Raw genomic sequence first — 20,698 nt, 5'->3', positions numbered from 1 at the left:
TAGATTGTGTCTCACCAGGGTTTTAAGCATCCATTATGTGTCAGGTTATACTTGAACCCAAGTTTTCTGGTCCTTCTAGCCCTCTATTCACCATACCAAATTGCCTCTTATAAAATAAAAACATCCATGTCATAATAATTGTTCTTTTTTAAAAGGATTGAGTCTGAAGTATTGCTTACATAAATTCTTTACATAAAATATTTATGGGGAGAGTAAGAGTAGTGGGATAGGAGTTCATTTTCTAGTTCTGTTAATAAACTGTTACTATAGGTAAATCATGTAATGCTTCCAGTCTCTCTTGCTTTAAATTGTGTACTAATACTTGTATTCTACTTCTTTCAGGGTTATTGTGGGATAGTTTAGAGGGCTGGAACTCTGGAGAAATATGCTTGAAACAAGGATACTTATTAACAAGGTGTTATCTCAGTGGAATTGTTCTCTAGTTCACATATATTTAGTACTTAGCATGGTGATGTAATGGTTCTTGAGTTCATACATATACATAGAGTGCTGTAATGATGTACTGATACCAAGGTACTTAAGGGCTTAGAGGACTAGAAATGAGACATTTCATCTTTGAGCATCCTCCTGGTGGCTCTCCTGCCTCCTGCACTAAGGATCAAGACTGGGTTAGAATGTGACAGACTGAAGAAGACTGTGGACCTCCAGAAAGCTAGCTTGAACATTACAGGATAGCATATTAGTAATAACCTTAAGGTAATACATAATTGATGATTGTCCTGGTTTAATCTAGGGAGCTACTGCAACATGGGATTTATTGGGGAGATTACTACAAAGTACAAGCTGAGGTATGGAGTTAGATATTTTTAGTTTAGTAAGCATTATTAAGGATTGTAGAGTATGCTGTTCAAGGCATGAGGGCAATATAGAATAAATATCATATAGTTCTTGTCTAGGAGTTTACAGTTTAGTAGGTTAAGGTACTCATAATAATATTACAAGTTAACTTGTGATTAATGTGAAAAAGAGGTCAAACATGGGTGAAAGATTAGAAAGGAGAGGGATCACTTGGAGCTGAAAGAGTTAGGATTGATGTTTTTCCACAAGGAAGTGACATCTGATTTGGAACTTGAAGGATTCACTGGACAGGATATGAAGAGACTTATTGTATGAAGCCTGGGAAGTATATACAGTGTGTGGGAGTGCAAATTCTGTGAAATAAGTTTGGAGGAGTAGATGGAAATCACATTGTGAAGGGCTTTTAAATGCCAGGTTCATATTTTGTCTTGTGCCATAGAAAGCTGCTAAAGATCTTTGAGGGAAGGAAATGATAGTATTAGATTTATTCACTAGAATTAAGACTTTTATTTGAGAAGTGAAGAGGAATTTGAAACCACAGTGGTAGAAGTAGAAAGTTCTGATGGAAATAAAAGTGGCTTAAATGGAAAAGGGATGAGTTTAGTCTTTGAGACATTCAGGTAAAGGTATCTGGCAATTGGAAATGTGGGTTTTGAACTCTTAGTTAAAAGTGCAGACTGGGAGTTAATTTTGTTTAAGAAGAGATAATTAAAATGGAAGTGTACTATAGGGTTTAGAGAAAGAAGGGAAGGCTAGGCTAAATAGATAGTCTTGGGAAAGAGGGAGGAGAAGAAGGGAAGAGGAAAAAGAATAAATAAGAGTAAGAAACTGTATAGGAATAAAAAAGTCAGACTCAAAATCCTAGCAAAAGAGAGGAGTGTGGTCATCTGTGTCTAGGGCAGATGAAGGCTAACAGAATCACTGCTCAAAAAAGCAAAGAAACAGCCGTAGAAGGAAGTACAGTAGAATAGGAGTCAGAAAGGAAAGTTTTTCATTTGGAATGACTATTGTAATAATCTATAAAATTTGGAGAGAATTAAAATTTTTTTTAATATCTGTAATATAAGAATTGAATCATTAGAATTGAATTTATACAGTAAAGATTAGCTTAAGCCAAAAGTTTCATACCTTAAAAAAATTTCCCCATGCCAGTGTGTAACATGGATCATGTAGCTTTTCTAATTAATAAAGGAAAAGTGAACAAAATTTGATATGTGAATTATCATATAACATTTTATTTTAAACATATTTTATACAATAATTTATTTGACAACTTGTCTGTAGATTTACTAAAGAATCTCTAATAACTGCTTACCTAGAAAAGTTAGTTGTCACTTTTCAAAAATAGTGTCATTTTAAGTTCTGATTATCTCTTAATTTGTTTTAGTGCCTAAAACTTAATATTATAATAGGGTTACCTAGTAGCATGAATTAATAATAGGCTTCAATTTGATCAAAATAGGTAAAACTACTTAGTTTTTTTCCCCTTCACTTAAGTGGAACCTTTGAGAAAAGGTGATTTTTGTACGGAAAACAGGTACTGATATTCAATATTGATCAGTCACTCTACTGTGCAATCAATTAATTGTTTACCATGTGGTAAGTATAGGGCTAGAGCAGGTTTTGGATCTAGATTTCTTTTGCTGTACCTCAGAAATGAATGGAAAGGGGCAGGGTGATTTTAGGACTGGGCTCCATCTCTCTACCAAACAAACTGAAACTGTTCTACAAACAGTTCTGGATCCAGAGAAGGCTCCCCTGGGCAAGGTCTGGGTTTGACTTATTTGTAAAGTATAGTAAAACTAAGCATCTGATTTTTCTAAATAGTTTAGGACTAATTATAGGGGACATTATTCAAGGATAAACATTATAGTCCAGGCTTGTTTTTCAACTCTGAGCAGCTCAAAACACAGCTGATTTTCCTTCCTTCACTTTTATCTAAAGCAGTATGTGTAATCACTTTAACTTGTTGCATCATTTAAAATTAATTTGTTATTAGAATCTAGATTTAGTAACTTCCTTATGAAATTTTTACTAATGGATTATAGTCAGAAAGATAATATTAATTGGTTGAATAAAAAGGATTATGAAACCATAATTTCAGTTATATATGTATATATCATATAGTGTCTTGCTTATATGTAAACAGAGTAGAAAAACCCAAACCTATTCTCATATGATAAAATGTATAGATTTCTAAAGTAGCTTTGAATTTTCTGTTTACTTTAAAAAAAAAAAAAAAAGATTTACCTAAACTAATGTTTGTGTTTCTTTTCCTCTTAATAGGAATTAGAAATTCTTTATCAACCTTGCTGGGATTGACTTCTCCCTGCTCAACTGGATCATTCAAATTCCATGGAGGCATAAATAGAACTAATTTTTATGCTGATTTGATACAAAACAAGTTTGAAACAGTCTTAGGAATCTTTGTTTATGGAGGTAACTTGACTTCACCTACATCAGTGATTCCTCTAGCTTATAAAAAATAAGCATAAAATTGATTGTGGACATTTGTAATATTTGCCATAATACTGATACCTAGTTTAGGTTATATGTCATAAAAGTGTCCTTATAATAACCCCAGAAATTCCTTGAGGGAATTTTGACATTATTCCTCTTAAAATATAACTGAAAAGTGGCAGAAACATGCCAACTCAACCTCTCTTAGCCTACATTGATGGGCCAGATGTTATAGCCAGTACAGTTGATTCCCGTATGGAAATTAATGATGCATCAATATCAATAAAAGGGACCAACACAATTTCTTGCAAAAACCTGCAGGATAAATTTTTAATACAAGCAGAAGGATGTATGCCTTTGGACTGTATGTTTTGTGAACAGACTTTTAAACATCCAGAAGATCTTAGTAAACATGTCTTAATGCAACATCGACCCACCCTTTGTGAACCAGCAGTTCTCCGTGTTGAAGCAGAATATCTTAGCCCTCTTGACAAAAGTCAAGTGAGAACAGAGTCTCTGAAGGAGAATGGCAAAGAAAATGAAGAATTTAGCTGCGAAGTCTGTGGGCAAACATTTGGTGGAGCTTTTGATGTAGAGACCCACATGAAAAAGCATAAGGACTCTTTCACTTACTGGTGTAGTGTATGTGGAAGACGATTCAAAGAACCTTGGTTCCTTAAAAATCACATGAGGACACACACTGGCAAACCTGGCTCCAGAAACAAACTACAACAAGGCTTAGATAGTCCAATAACAATAAATGAGGTTGTACAGGAGCAAGTAGCTGAAATTATCACATCGCCTTACAAAATCTGCATGGTTTGTGGCTTCCTATTTCCAAATAAAGAAAGCCTAATTGAGCACAGTAAAGTACACACCAAAGAGTCTGTTTCTACTAGTGAAACACGAACTGTTGACTCTTGTGAAGGAGGAATGTCATCTCAGAGGGAAGAATTTCTTCAATTTCTAAACTTGAGACCAAACCCAACATCTGAAAAAATTAAGAAACCTGCAAAATGGATAGCTGAGCTAGATCCATTTAATACATATCAAGCATGGCAGTTGGCTACCAAAGGCAAAGTTGCTGTTGGCCGTGGAGAAGTGAAAGAACCAGGACAAGAGGGAAGTACAGACAATGATGATTCATGTTCAGATAAAGAAGAACTTGGAGAGATTTGGAATGCCAATAAAAGCCATAATGAAAGTACTGGGAAGTCCAAAACAAATAAAAACAGTTGTGCGGGAATTGGCCTCTCACAAGACAAAGAAAAGATTAAACACACTAGTGGTGAAGTGCCTTCAATGGATGTGGATCCCAAATTAACACATAACAAAGAGAAACCAACACATTGCTCAGAGTGTGGCAAAGTTTTTAGAACATACCATCAGCTAGTCCTTCATTCAAGAGTTCATAAAAGAGAAAGGAGAACTGATGCTGAATCTCCAACTTCTATTGAGGGAAGGCAACATAGAACATATTCTCCAGATTTAACTACAGCTCTAGATGAAAATGGAACAATAGATCGAGTGGAAGGTGGTTCTGAAGATGGATCAGAAGATGGACTTTCTGAAGTACTTCATTTAGGTAAGCAGTAGTATTTAATGTTTCCCTACTCCAAATTATTTTTAAAAGTTATTATTTTATTTTGAGGATTAAGTACCATAGCATAATGAAAATTTCAGTAGAGACCGCTCTTATTAGCTGGTCATTACTTTCTAATATCTAAATTTCTTTTGTTAAATGATCCACTTAGGATTAACCTTTGATTTCTTCCAGCTTTGACATTTTGTTTTTCTTGTTGGTATACAGAGGATTAAAAGCATGGATATGATAAGTGTCTAGTGGGAATGGCACTGTTATTTGAATTTTCTAGAATTCATGATTTAGAGGTTTTTTTTTTTTTTGTTTTTTTTTTAAGAAATAATCTTTTTATTAGGTTCTTTAGTTAACAAATTACACATACAGTTCCAGCCAGTTGTCCTATATATTAGGGGGAAAAAACCCAAACCCAAACAATTTAAACCCTAGCACTATCCTTTGTATGTGAGGAGAAATATGGGAACTATTTGAAAAGACCTTTCTATATTACAATGTAACTAATATTCTGAGGTTGATTTCTCTAAAAATAATGAGAAAATGTATAATGAGGATGTGAGTTTGTCAGAAATACTGCAATTCCAAACTTTCATATTGGTAGAAAAATCTTTTGTGTTCTCCTTCACTGTCTTAAGTTATGCAACTAAAAAGTATGTTAACCAGAAACAAAATTAAAATATTAAGAGCCTTTAAACCATCAAAAGACAAGTACATTTATCAAGTACATTAGTGTATCTTGGTGACAAATTTCCAAAATAAAAGTATTCTTTAGGTCTATGAACCATTTTTCTTGCAGTATTATGTGATTTTTAATAATGAGGTAGAAGATGTCATAATTTATAAATGTCAGTGGCAAGCTAACTAATAAGGGAGTATGGAAGAAAAATTTATCTCATTAATATTTATGATTACCTTGTGAATTGGATACTACTTTAGAATTAGAAGACTTTAAAGCTGGTTTTGGTTCTGCCATTGGCTTGCTTAATAACCTATGGTAAGATTTAATATTCTTGAATCTCAGTTTCTGCAATTGTAAAATAGAATTAATGATACTTGAACATTTTGCTGTTTCATAGAATATATGAAATGGTATAAATAAAGTGGTTGAGTTCTAAAAACTAAAAAATCAAAACTTTATAAACAGTGATATTTTTAGTTCAAATATCCAGTATTGTCTTTTTAAAATTTTTAAATATTGCATATTCAATATTTGGAAACTTGTATAATTTATAAGAGAATGGAATGTATGGTAAGTATAAAGTCTGTCACACAGCTTGAAATGAGAAATTGCAAACATTTATCTAAGATAATTTCATGTGACACCAGTGAGGATTAGTAAATTGACTCATTCAAATTAAGGGGCTTATTCTTCAAAATGATGTTTGTGGCCATATCACTTCATTCTCTAAGAAAGTCTTATGATACTAAGTGATGCTTTCATTTATGAGTCTTAACTGAAATACCAACTTGTGATTCATATGGTCTTTTCTAAGACCCAAAGTATATTATAATCTTATGTGTTATTTCATAGGGATATTCATTTCAAGCTGGAAGGGACTAACTCCTCATTTCACAAATTAGAAAACTGAGACAGCATATTTAGAGATTATTGGTTCAGGGTCACAAAAGTAGCAAGGAAATCAAACCAAAGTTTCCTGACTCTAAGGCTCTTTCCATTACATCCTAAAAGAGTTTTGAGTGGTATTTTAGCCTAATTCCCTCACTGTTGCTTGATATTACTTTAAACAACAAAATATTTTGGAAATATATTTTTGAGTTAAATATTAAGAATCTTTTCAGTCAGGTGTATAGCAGAGATAAGACATCAAAGAAATTTTCTTCAGGCATGGACAGTATAACTTGAAGCGTGGCTTAACCTTAAGGGATTAGGCCATCATTTGTTGTGGAATGTTTATCAGTTTGCTTAGAGCCCAGAAATTGTTATAAGGAGAGAAAAAACTGTTATATTGGAATTGATCAGCCTTGACAACTTGATTTTTATAATTGATGACATTTCTTTGTATGGCATGCCTCCCCTTCAAGATGTTACTATTTTTAAGAAGCATTTCCTTGAAGGAGAAAAATAAGCTTAAGTTTTTTGTTTGACTATTATTTTGGTCCTACAGTTTAATATATTGAAAATAAATTATTTAAGTTTAGAGACTAGCATATGGTTTAAAAAGGGATATTTTGTGCAGATCAATGCTTATTAGATAATATATTTTTAAAATTTCACTTAAATTTTGTCCTATCCTGCTTAAAACATTTTAAGTTTTTCTTTCTTGTTAAAAGTTAAGTTGCACTTAGTACCCCCTCTAGTGGTAATTTGTTGGTTGTCCTAAATGGATTTCTGTATCTTGAGAGAGAAAGAATTGGTAACTTATTGGTATGACTTTCTAAATTAGTCACTTTGAGGACACATGAGGAAGACTACTTCAAGAATTTTAAAATCCATTAGTTAATACATACTTATGAAAACACAAAAAATCATTTCTTTTCTCTTATGTACTGTTATTGTACCAATAAGTACACATGTACACACATATAAACACATAATTTCCCATAATGTCAAAATATGTTTAGAAAATTTTGAGTTTTTCAATAATTTATTTTCATTAAAAATAATTCTTTCATTAGTGACAATTACCAATAATAGCTAGAACAGTTACTTGGTAATTTATCAGCGTACTTGATTCATATGCCTCACTGTTTTATTACTAATATAAATGTTTTTGTTTAAGATAAAAATGAAGACGGCTTGGAAAGAGGAAAAATTAAACATCTTGCTTCATCCAGAGAGTGTAGCTATTGCGGAAAGTATTTCCGTTCGAATTATTACCTCAATATTCATCTCAGAACTCATACAGGTAACAGAATTTTCTTTCATAGACAATCCAATCAATTAGAACTTTTGGTAAAAATAGCATATTTTGATCTAGTTCTCTTACCACTTTTGCTATAAATTCTTTTTTATTTTTTTGCTCTCTAAGAATAAATATTAGCTTAATTTTACCTTGCATTTGAGGGGTCATTAGTCCTTCCTTTTTAGTATGATTACATGAACTAATCTGTATCTCCTTAAAGTATTTTGAAATTCTTTTACAACTTCATTAAATCTGTATCCCAATTCTTACCCTCATTGTTTTCTATTTAAAAATTTTTTTTTCTCATTAATGTTTTCTAATATCCTCAAACCAAAATGTTTCCTTTTGTGGCTTGTAGATTAATACAAAATGAGAATAATCTTGCATCCTATTTCTAAATTGTTACTTTGTTCTAGATTAAGCTAATATTCAGTTTCAATTGCTTAACTAAAATGTTTCATTTTTAATAATACTAGATAATTCAGATTGGAAGGAAAGGGCAGATATACACATGTAACTTCTTTACCTGTCCTCTTCTTGATATTATTTCTATTTGAAGGTTTTATGCAAGTTCCCAACTACTCAAGGTAGTTGACTTAAAAACAAAAATGAGATAGAAAAACTTGGTCTTCTGGGGTATATCTAAGTCAGACCAAATTCTTATTGAATAGAAGAAAAGTGGTAGCTGTTGTCTTTTTTGAACCGAAAACTTAACTTTAAAATACGATTCATTTCAAAATGTGTTTTAAAAGTTTCTTTTTTATTTCAAAGTTTTTTATTATATTGATAATTTAAAATATTGTTTCAGGTGAAAAACCATACAAATGTGAATTTTGTGAATATGCTGCAGCTCAGAAAACCTCTTTGAGATATCATTTGGAGAGACATCACAAGGACAAGCAACTTGATGTTACCACTGAAGTAAAGAATGATGGCAAAAGCTCACTACTGAGTCGAGAAACTGAAGATATGCTATTAACAACTGATGGTGCTCAAACCAAAAATTTGAAAAGGCTTTTTGATGGTGCCAAAGATACTAAAGGCTGTACACCTGCAAAACAACATAAAGAAATGCCTTCTGCCTTTCAAAATGTTTTGGGAAGTGTACACTCAACCATAAACAGGGATACTCAGGATTCCAGTAAAAACACAGTTGATGACAGTGCTGATAAAATGAACAAAACTATAGTCACTCCATACTTGGACAAATTGAAAAAGAAATCGCTAATTGAACCTCAGGCAAATAACCCTGTTCGTAAAACAGAGAAGGATGTTCTTTCTGGCAGAGGAGATACTATCCATGAAAGTGAAGTAAATAACATAGATGAAATAAAAGAAAGTACTCCTATCTGTAAACATAAGCCTCACATGGATTTTGAAGAAAAACCTTTGAATTTATCCATTGGATCTACCCAGGAATGTGCAGCTGTGTCTATCAGCAGAGGTTTATTAGCAACAAGCACCTGCCCATTTTGTACTTATAGAACATTTTACCCAGAAGTTCTGATGATGCATCAGAGATTAATGCATAAGTACAATCCTGACATTCATAAAAATGGTAGAAATAAGAATTCAATCAAAAGTAGGCGTACTGGATGCCCACCAGCTTTACTTGGAAAAGATGTGCCTCCCTTATCTGCCAATTCACATAAATCTAAGATTACTCTAGCAACTCAGTCAAAATCATTGCAGCCAGAGAAAGCTAAGCAGTGCCCACCCTTGCCGAGCAAAGTTCCACTTTCTTCAGGAATAGACTCTAGCACTTTAGCCCCAAGTAACCTGAAGTCTCACAGATCACAACAGAATATTGGAGCTCAAGCAGGTATGATCAGACAGCAGTCGGAAATGCATTCTAAAACCAATGCCTCTCCAGTCTCTGACAGAATAAAAAGACCAGAGACAAAATTAAAATCTCTGAGCATATCTCCTCAACCTGGCATAGTAGGCAATAATGTCAATGGTTCCTTCGACTATCCTCTTAAAAGTGATTCTCCATGGTCTAGTAATCAAGGAAGAGAATATTTCTGCAATCGAAATGTAGGCAATGTCAATGTGGAATTTGGTGAACCATCTTCAAAAAGAATGAAATCTAATGTAGTTACTCTTGAACTTGACTCTGCGACAGTAGCCAATTACAGAAGAGAATATGATATAAACAGATACCGTGTTGCAAACAGAATTGCAAATTTATTACCTCAGGATTGTCCATGTCCACCTGCATCAGTGTTGCCAACCAAGCAAGCGCTCCTGAATTCAAATGAAGTTGATTCTCCAAATGTACTGACTGTCCTAAAGTCCTATGAGCCATATGGTCCTGGACCACTTTATAGTTCTTGTGGATCTAGTGGTAGTCAAGCATCAAGTTCTTCAATAGAAGGTATTGTCTGTAGAAAGATAAATTTTTTCCTCTTCCCCCTCCCTTTTTCTGTTTCTGTAAAGGGCAACATTGTCCTCCCACTTTCAGTGGTTCCAATGTAAGTGTACATTGTAGTGGGGTTTAAAATGGGAGGGGGTGGGGACAGGTTATGAAAGGAACTGACTATGAAACTGAAGATTTTGTACTGATCTTGGTTAAGGGAGCTTGTGGAGTTTATTGAGTTGGGGAGGAAGTGGTGACAAAGGAGGAGGAATCACACTTTAGGAAGGTGATTCTGACTTCTGAATAAAGGAAGGACTAGAATGCAGTACAAAGAGCAACTAGTAGCTTATTGTAGTAATTCAGGTTTGTACTAGGCTAATAGGAATGTCAGGTGAGAAAGGTATATGTGACAAATGTTATAGAGGTGTAGTCATCTAGGGTTGTGAGTCTGATCAATTAAGAGAATGGTGGTACCCTTGAGAATAATAGGGAATTTAGGAAGAGGGGAGGATTTTGTGGGAAACAGTCTTGTTCTGATTGTAAACTTCAGGTTTCAAGGAACTTCATAGGTCATGTAGTCAAATACCACTCTTGTTTTACTAAAGAGAAAATTGAGGCATAGAAAGGTAAACTTTGTTCATAGTTAATCCATTTAGTGAATCAGGATTTGATCTCAAGTTCTGATTACATATCCAGCACTGTTTCACTGTACTAACCTGGGTTCATGATACTTAGTCACATACTACCTCATAGAGTAAGTACTTTATATGTTTCTCATTTTACATCTTACACTAAAGCCAGAGAAGGTTCTTATTTTATAGAACTTTATTTTGAAAAGTACTTTACATGCAGTTACTATTGAAAACATATTTGTTTCAACAAATACAAAGTAACTTTTCACTAATGTGTTCTTGTAAATTATATTGAAATTTCCCTAATGGTAGAGGTGTTTTTTTTATTTTTTTTGTGTGTGTGTGAAATTTTCATAGCCAATTTTGACTGCCTCGTTGCAGCATTATAGACTATTGAACCTGCTCCCATAGTATCTTAAATGAAAGATCAGGATATCATTGGGTCATGTTCCAGTTGGTAAACTTGATTGGTGGTTTCTGTTATTACATATAAATTCTACAGATCTGTGCTGCCTTGAATAGACAGACCCACTTTAAAATCTCTCACTTCGTATTAGTTTCAAATTAAGACTATCGAGTCTTATCTGACACCATTTAATTTGGTGGAGGTGGCAAATTAAGAGCAATTACTTTAACACACTACAGTGACTTGGTTTTTAAAAATTCTGGTGAAATTGCAATTTAATTTAAAGCTTCTACTCCTTTTTATTTATTGTTTAAAGTAGATATGAAAGAAAAGAGTTCCGCTATGTAGTTCTAAAACAGAATTCACTGTCTTTCTCTCCCCACTCTTCCTTATTCCTATCCCTTCTTTATTTTTGTAGAGGGCAATATCATCTTCCCATCTCCAGGATTTCAGCCTAGGATTCATCTTGGATTCCTCATTCTCTCACTCTCATTTTCTTCCCCCAATATATAGGCTATGGTAATAGCCTGTTGATTACATTCTTTGCAAAATCTCCTGAATATGGCCCTCCCTTCTGTCCTTTGACATTGATACCACTGGTGCATGCCCTCATCATCTCATACCTTGATTCTTCTTGTAGTCAAGTCAGCTGGTGGGTTGGCCTTCCTAAGGCCTGTCTTGACTAGAATCCATCCTTCATTCAATATTCAATGGGATTTTCCTGATGCACAGATCTGATCTATTTATAAAGAAATTTATTTATTACTAAATAAAAAATTCCAGTGGCTCCTCCCCATCACAACCAGGATCAAAAATAGAATGACTATTGCTTCAAAGCTCTCCCTTCTCTGCTTTTTACTAGTGACCTCCCTGACTTTCCTTCTGAACAGTTCCAATTAAATTTTTTAGCTTGTATAGGAAGTTTTCTGAGCCCTCTTAATTCTATTGTTTTCCTTCTGTTAATTATTTCTTACTTGTCTTATATATGGTTTGTTTTGTATATATTTGTTTTCATATTGTCTTCCCCATTAGATTGTAAGCTCCTTGAGGTCAAGGATTTTTTTTTTTTTTTTTGGTCTTTGTATTCTCAACACTAGGGCACATAGTAAATGCTTATTAAATGTTGTTTGATTAGCCTGTTTAGCCTGTCTGCCACGATGGTATTACTAGGATGTGGCTTGTGTGCATGGGTACCACAGGTGAGAGCTCTGTGAAGGTGGATGAACCACTTTCAAAAGGGTTTGGCAAGTTTCCCATCAGGGTATTAGTCCTGCCTGGACACACTACATACCCAAACACTCAAAATTGCAGAAGTAGGATAACAGGATGAAGAAGGAACTAAGAGTTGGTTTTGCATTAGTAGATTTCATTTTACAGCAAGGTGTATGGAATGATTTAAATTTTTTCTTTCCTTGTTCATAATACTAGGAGAGAATTAGCTGTATTCTAATCACTATTAGAGGCAGTAAGGTGATTCAGTAGATTATGCAATGTGCTTGGAGTTAGGAAGACCTGAATTCAAAAGTGATTTTGCACAATTGTTAGTTTAAATCTCTGCTTTAATGCACTGGAGAAGAAAATGACAAAGCACGTCAATATCTTTGCCAAGAAAATCCCATGGGCAGTATGATCTTAAGGGGTCACAGAATCAGATGTGACTGAACAACAACTTATTGCATTCTTACATATTAGGTGAGGGAGTTGTATCATGAAATAATATCTAGTATTCCATTGTTCTGTATATTCTAACTGTTTTACTAACAGGAACTACTGAATATTGAAATTAGATAATGTTCCTTATTTTAAAAATCATGTTCTAAAATCACTTTTTGTTAATTTTTTGTAGTTGATTAATATCTATAATTTAGTAATGTGTAAACCTTGCTTTCATATAAGTTCTTTTTCATCTCATTTGCTATTGAGTTATATATTGCATATTTGTACTAAAAGATTTTAAAACAAGTTTTATTTTTGGATTTTGTAATTCATGCTGATGTTAACTTGAACCTAGTAGACTTAATTAGCTTTATCATTTTTTAAATCTAAGGAAAAATGAAATTTTTGAAAGAGATTCATGTTAGATGTTCTAAAAGACTTTGTATTTTGTGTTTCAAGACTACTCTTTTAGTTCAATAAATTAGTAACATCAAGTATAAAGGATGCAGACTTTTAAAATAACTCTTACTTTTTAAATACTTTGAAATTTATGAAGTGTCTTACTCATAGCTAATTTGTGAGATTTTGTAGATCAAATTTGGTGCCATTTTGCAAATGAACAAACTCAGCAATCTTCTGAGATATGAAATGTTGGAGGGAGTCTAATCTTCTACCTCTTCATTTGTAATACTATTGCAAATGTATGGAACTGGTTGATCAGTATTATTTTGAAATAGCCACAAAATCTGTTAACTTAGAAGAGAATAAACCGTCTTAACTTTGATTCTAAGTGCCTTATCAAACTTTTTTCTCAATAGGAAAACGGCCCATGTCTTATCAACAGTTATCTAACAGCATGCTGCAAAAAAGAAACTATGAGAATCTTATTACTAATACACATTATCGAGCAAATGACAAGAAAACTTGATTTTGTTGGAAAATAAGGTAAGCATATATTTTAATTTACATGCACTTTGATTTCAGCATAAAATTCAACATGATATGAAACCCATTTGTAATTATTTTATGTTAATTCTAATTAAATAACATTTATTTTTAAATTAAATAATTGGATCTTAAGAAATAAAGCTAAGAAACAGGACTATCCTGGTCCCTGAACATTCTGAAAAACATTGTCAACACCTCTCCTTCAATTTCACCAGCTCTTTACTTATTTCTTTAAATTAAACCAAATAATAAAGATCATCGTGTAATGTAGATTAATATGTAACTTGAGAGGTAATTTTGTTCTTAGATTGCATTAATATTGATTAATAATGAATGTTGCCTGTAAAAGTAGTCCAAGAGCAACCTCAAGTGGTGTTTTATTAAGGCAGATGCTATATTTTAGGCTTCTTAAGGATTTCTTAACAGTGACCTGAATGACTGAAGAAAGTTGTGTAGAGAATAACCTTATATTATGACTTATTATACAGATGTAGCTAAAGCATCACCTCATGAAACATACTCTATTGTCAGTTTGATATGTTTAACCTTTGAGGAAAATGATTAGCTTTGTTCTATGTCAGAACAGTATTTTACTGTATCCAGCAGCTGTTTGGCCCTATTTTTCAATTCTAGAAAGACTTGTAGAAATATTAGTTTTTAGTCATTCTGTCTCTATTCTTTCTTCAAAAAATTATATCCAAGTTCCAGTTTTTCCTTTAATGTCATCAGTTCTAATCCATCCTACAAATTTTGTATCTTCAGGCCTGTGCCTTCAAAGTGCACTATGGGGGGGCGGTAATTGCATATTTCCCTTGGCTTTGTTTAGCCAATATTTTCAGCATTAAATGCTTATCCTTTCTTTAGCCATTTAAGTAAGTAGTTGGTGAAACAAAATTCTTCAGTACATATAGCTCCACTACTATATTACAAGTTTCTAAATGTATCTTGCATTATTCATTTATAAGAACCTGGGCTTAGGTTGCCATTAATTTTTTTTTTTTTTACTTAGTCTTGTTCAGTTTTAGATTTTTCTCTATCACTATAATGTAATTCCATTTTAATCAGTTTTCTTTTTCTACCCTCCAGGTCTTATAAGGACATAAGTACATATTCTCTGTGGAGTTACCTTCAGCTCATCCTTTGAGAAAATGAATGGTGAAAGCTACTGAAATAAGCTGTGATTGTACTGTATATATAAAGAACACTACAGTTTTATAATGTTGGTTCTGTTTAAAATTTGTACCAAATAGCAATAAAAATTGTAGTTGGAAAGTTGGGTTGTAAAAGTGGAGAATGTATATCTCTATTTTGACCTTGAATAATATTTTTTTTAGAATTGACCAAATATTAAGTAGTTTTTTGAATACTTGAGCGCTGCTGAAAAGTAACTGGGGGAGGGAGGGAGTATATAATGCTTGCACCTCAGGTAAAATTTTGTAAATATCTGTTGGAAAACCTACTTGTTAAAATACTGTGGTTCTCTTCCCCTTTCCTTCCCTGCTCCTTCCAAGGTAGCTCAGCATTTTGAGCAGTTTCTGATCTTATGCTTTTTCAGTTAGGATAAGTTTTATTTTAAAACAAATTCCCAATGATCTGTATGATATCAAATCTTAGGCAATTTAACATTGTTGTCTTTATGCAAATTGATGTGAGTACACCTAACTGAAGTATTGACCCTCTCTACCAGTTTGTGCTGCATATTATAAGATCATTTCTGATTTTTCAGTTTCCTTTTATTGCAAATTATTTCAGCATGTTAGCTGAGAGATGTTACTAGCTGTTTCATGATTTGTAAATTGTCCTGAAACCACCAGACTACTTTATTTGGTGACTTTTTTTTTTTTTTTTTAATTGATGGGGTGTGGTGGTTATATGGGATTTTTAAGTATGTCTCTACCGAGAACCCTTTGCTCTGAGCAGACAAATCTTTGCTAATAGTGAACAAAGTAATACATGGAATTTATTTAAATTTCTTTTCTATCAAACAAATCATTTTTTAAAAAATTGACATGTCTTATATTTACTCAAATTGCTAAAGTTTGAGTACAAAATTATAAATATCTTATAATATAGGGAAGCAATTTTAAAATAAAAGACTTTTGATGTATCTTATGTTTGTATTTAGAAATCTCTTGGTGTTTCTGGAATCTTAGTTAACTAAAGACACATTGAAGTTAATTGTAGACACATTGATTCTGAATAAGAAATTGCCCACTGTGCAGAGGGGGAGCAGAAGGGATTATCTGTTGTTTTCCCTTCCTCCATCACAACCCTACCCCCATCCTTTTTTGTGTGTTTTGTTTGTTTTGAAAGACAAGGTTTTTCTCTATGCTCATTCAACTTGGGTTTTAAAAGGAGGGCAGCCACCAGCCAGCAGACTGATTTATTGGCTATTTTAACTTTTGCTCATAGTTATCTCTATTTGTAACCTATAGCTGAAGATTTATTACTTCAGCATATACATGACTTTGGCTTCCATGTTGTTTTTTTAGTAAGAAACTGTTTCAAATTTTTTGCACTGTTAGGTTTTTTTTACCCTGCCCTTCTCTTCCACATCTAAAGTGTAAATGTCCTATAGTAGCAAAACCTAGAAATATTCTTGTTTTCATTATGCAACATAAGACATTCTTAATGTATGTCTTAACTCCTGTGTTAAAGGGGACCTAATTGAGATCTGTCAACTGGCATTGTAATGAAGTGCTGTGTATCAGGAAATTGTACACTATTTACCTTTTTTCCTGTTCATAAGCTGAGCCATATGTACATAATCTAGATTTTGTTTTCATAGTTTTGCACTTTTTTATAGCCTATTTTTCAAAATGAACACATTTGGAAGGTGGTTGGCCTAATATTTGCCTGATTTTTTTTGAGTCTTACAGAATGCATGCCATAAGGATATTTAAATCTTAAAGGGTTATGTGACAGAGGGCTGAAATTTAAACTTGTTTAAAAAAAAATTACCAAATCTATTTGAAAACAATCAATTCTTGTTATGCTGCAATTTTCAGGGGTTTTCAGAGTTTTCCTTTTTAGCCACATTTCTTAAAAGCATAACAAATGTCAATAATTCCACAGCCCTGTACTTCAAAGTACTCTTTTGCCCATCAGTATTAACTATTGGGATACTACTGGTTTTGTATTTTTTTCCTTTAAGATAACAGTGCATTTATATAGAGGTACAATTTGTTGGAAATTTGTTTATATTTATTTCATTCCAGTTTGATTTATTTTAATTGTTAAAACTTAAGTTTGTCAAGCAGTAGACATTACTCGTTTAATTTATGATATATTTCAGTTTAGTCAAGGTATGTTATTGTATGTGGATGTAAATATAGATTTGGTGTTTTGCAATTTTGGCTTCTGGTCTTTATTCAGCACTATTTGAGTTCTCTCTCTTTTTTTCTTTCTGAATTTCCATTTAAAAAATAGTAGATCAGGACCAAGCTAAATCTGGCTTTATGTTTGAATCAGCCTGTGATGAAAGAGAATAAACAGAAGAACATGCAAATCAAATAATTCAAAGATCTATTTTACCAAACTAGCAGATGACATATAATTGGGAGAGATATATAACTTGAACGAGGGTTAGAATCCAGAAAGATCCTGATAGACTAGAATGACTAGTTGAATTTAAATAAAATGAAATTTACGTAGGCATAAATATAAAGCTCTACACTTAAAAATACCCCATGTATAAGTTTAATAAGGATCTGGAGATTTTAGTTGACTACAAGCTCTACATGAGTTAATGTGACATGGCAGGCAAGATAGCTAACCTACATTGCTACCCTACATTGAGGGACAGGGATGTAATGAAACATACATTGATGGCACTTTGAAAAAGCAGAGGCAGATTTGTTTCTTATAATTTTATGATCATATTCAAGTCACTCTACTGTTTCCTCATTTACATAATGACTACTTCTGTTGTGTCCCTTAAAGGTTGTTGTAAGGAACAAATAAGAAATGTTCAAGCCTTAAAGTGCTACAGTAAGGTTAACTGTTAAGATTATTATGTTTAGAAAAAGCCAGGGATTCTTGAATTAGCTTTGTGACTAGATTTTGAATGCTCTGTTCATTTGTGGACTTCTTATTTTAGGAAGGGTATTGCTAAGCTGGAGGATAGCCCAATTGTTGAAGAGCCTTGAGAACAAGCTCAACAAAGATGTTTTGATCTGGGGGAAAAAAGATGGTTTAGACTTGTTCTGCTTAATATACAGTATTATAAATTTAGAGCTAGAATGAATTTGAAATGTTACTTGGTCCCAACTTTACAGCAAAGCAAATAGATCAGTGAGGTTAGGGTGCCTTTCCCCAGGTTACTTAGTATCTGCTATGTGCCAAGTATTAGGCTAGATGCTGGGATACTGCTTAGAAAATAATACAGAGCTGAGATTTCAGCTTAAGTCCTTGACTCTAAAACCAGTGTTCTTCCCACTCCACTGCACCATTCCACCCTCATCACTACTTTTTTCCTGAGGTCAGGATAGGGCAGATTTATAGTTAACAGAAAGGAAAATTGACAATTGTTATCCACCATTTTGTGTGACCCCATTTGAGATTTTCTTGTCAAAGATACTGAAATGGTTTGCCATTTCCTTCTCATTTTATATATGAGGAAACTGAGGCAAATAGAATTAAGTGACCTGCTCAGGGTCACAAGGCTACTGTCTGGGTCTGGATTTGAACTAAGGTTTTAGTGATTCCATGGCCTGCTGATTTACTGTGCCACTTAGCTTCCCACAACCAACAAAGCTATTCAAAAATGAAATGGGCTACCTAGTGAGTTTCCTCTCAGTGGAAGTTTTCAAATGAAGATGGATAAAAATTGTATTGGGTACTAATACAGTGGCATAAAGTGTCTTTAAACCCGTAAAGTTCAATAGAAAAATGAGCTATTATGAGGACACAGAACTTTTTGGAAAGATCAATCTGACATTGGTGAGTAGAATTGAAGGTGCTGAAAGCCAGTCTAATAATTATACCAGTCTTCCATTTTTGGTAGAAACTTAGATAAAACAGTACTTGAAGTCAGGTAGGCTTGAAGAAAAGCAAGGTTGATGTCTGGGGTAGATGAAATTATGGTATTTAATGTGTAATTCAGAGGATGAGTTGGCATCTAGTAGGCAAAAAGGTGGGAGGAAGGATCTTCAAGAAATAGGAACTCTGCAGTGTAACTCTCTCTGGAGGCAGATCTCCAAGCCAAGCCAATCTCATTAAGGCCCCATTTTAGCCCTAGATTAGTTGGGATCCTTAGTTTACAGAGAGGCACTTGTGGCCAAAGCCAAGCCGAGGAGGAAAGGCCCTAGACAAAATACAGTCTTGCTTCCCTTGAAGCTTGTAGGAGTTAAGCATCAAGGGGGAAGGACTCCTAGGTGTGAAGAGAAAGGGTCTGGTGACAAGAGGGAGCCCTCTATTTCCTTTAAAGGAAGGATCTACTTTGGCCCACTCCTCAGGTCCTGAAGGTCATCATTCAGTTTTGGACTGTGACCTAGGCATAAACTCTACCTCTGAATAAATCAAGAAAAACTGACCACCACCATGACAACATAACCTTGATTTGAAAGACATCCAGGGGGCAAAGAGGGAGTGATCCCATAAAAGCCTCAGAGAAAAAAATGAATCACAGGAATTAACAAAAATACCTAGAGGAAACAAATACAGGGTGGAAAAACTGGAAGGAATGGCAAGGAAATTTTACACCTTAATTCAAAGAGTAGTTTGAGACACATTTTCAAATATATGGCCAATGAAGGAATTTGCTTACCTATATGCATTTGTTTTTCTCAATGTATAGGGGGTGTTGGAGGAAGATAAAGCAGAATTTTGTTCATTAAAAAAAGGCAGAACAGATGATGGAAATTTTCCTATAGGAAAATGCTTTAAAAAGTAAAAATAAAAGGGCTGGACATAACCATGACTCAATATAAGAAGTATCAAAGCAGGAAAACTAGGTGGTGCAATGGATGGAGTACTTCCTTGGAGTTATGAAGACCTGAGTTCAAATCTAATCTTAGACACTTAATACTTCCTAGCTGAGTGACCCCCCCAAAAAAGGAAGAAAAAATATGAAAGCAACACTGAAAAACTGAAAAAAAAAAAAAGATGAAAATTTAAGAAATTATGTTTAAAAAAGAAATGACCTGAAAAAAGTAATTAAGAGACTCTGAAGAATTTCAGACACAGAAAAGGAAAATTATATATGTTGGAAGGATTCTAGGAAAATAGGCACATTGATACACTGTGTATATAATATGGAAAGTTGAAAGCAGTTTGAAATTACATACAAAAAGTTACCAAACAGTGCATGCCATTTGACCTAGCTATTATCACTGGTAAGCCTAATAAGAAAGAGATCAAAGATAGGAAAAAAGATCTTTTCAAATACAACACATTTACAGCAAAATTCATTTTATGGTGGAAAAAACCTGAAAACAATATGTCTAATGTAGAATTAAGTTGTGGTATATGTATGTGAAGGAGTATTATGCTGTAAGAAATAAGAAAATAGATGATTTCAAAAAGACAAGGAAAAAACTTGGATGAACTGTTGCAAAATTCAGAACCAAAAGAATAATTTGTAACTAATTTCAATATGATAAAGATGAACAATTTTGAAGAATTTTATAAATTTAGGAAGAATAAAATGAGCAAAACCTAAAGAGCACTTTATAGGACTACTGCAAAGAAATAACTTTGAAAGCTGAAAAAACTTTGTTGCTGTACTAACCATATATGATTTCAGAGGACATGTTGAAGCATGTTATCCATTACAGAAAGGTAATAGTTTTAACGAGGAATGAGACATGATATATGGATTAAATGAATTATATGAAGATATGAAAAATATCTAGCAAAACCAACTGTAAACCTACAAGGGAGAAAAGGGATCTTGAATGGATTAGGTTTCCATGCATTCCTGAGGAAAACAATATTTGAATTGGTATTTGCATATGA

The 20,698-nt window shown here is 33.4% G+C and overlaps 1 protein-coding gene across 6 annotated transcripts in view; it reads left to right on the top strand.

Annotated features, from left to right (window-relative positions):
- ZNF217 (zinc finger protein 217) overlaps nucleotides 1–17,092 on the top strand; it is a 33,050-nt gene extending 15,958 nt beyond the window's left edge. For 5 of the 6 annotated variants that reach the window (XM_074288629.1, XM_074288626.1, XM_074288625.1 and 2 more), the window contains exons 2-6: nucleotides 3,106–4,864; nucleotides 7,618–7,743; nucleotides 8,549–10,117; nucleotides 13,612–13,738; nucleotides 14,828–17,092. In XM_074288629.1, the coding sequence (XP_074144730.1) occupies nucleotides 3,466–4,864; nucleotides 7,618–7,743; nucleotides 8,549–10,117; nucleotides 13,612–13,721 (3,204 nt within the window). In that variant the 5' untranslated portion in view covers nucleotides 3,106–3,465 and the 3' untranslated portion in view covers nucleotides 13,722–13,738; nucleotides 14,828–17,092. Of the gene's footprint in view, nucleotides 1–696; nucleotides 718–3,105; nucleotides 4,865–7,617; nucleotides 7,744–8,548; nucleotides 10,118–13,611; nucleotides 13,739–14,827 lie in introns of those variants that run through there. The other variant, XM_074288630.1, reaches the window with a different exon arrangement.
- Nucleotides 17,093–20,698: the final 3,606 nt, after the last annotated feature.

The sequence above is a fragment of the Sminthopsis crassicaudata genome, chromosome 2 (genome assembly GCF_048593235.1).
Source record: "Sminthopsis crassicaudata isolate SCR6 chromosome 2, ASM4859323v1, whole genome shotgun sequence".
Classification (NCBI taxonomy): domain Eukaryota; kingdom Metazoa; phylum Chordata; class Mammalia; order Dasyuromorphia; family Dasyuridae; genus Sminthopsis; species Sminthopsis crassicaudata.
The sequence above is the reverse complement of the archived record's forward strand: the minus strand, read 5'-3'. Positions and strand labels throughout refer to the sequence as shown.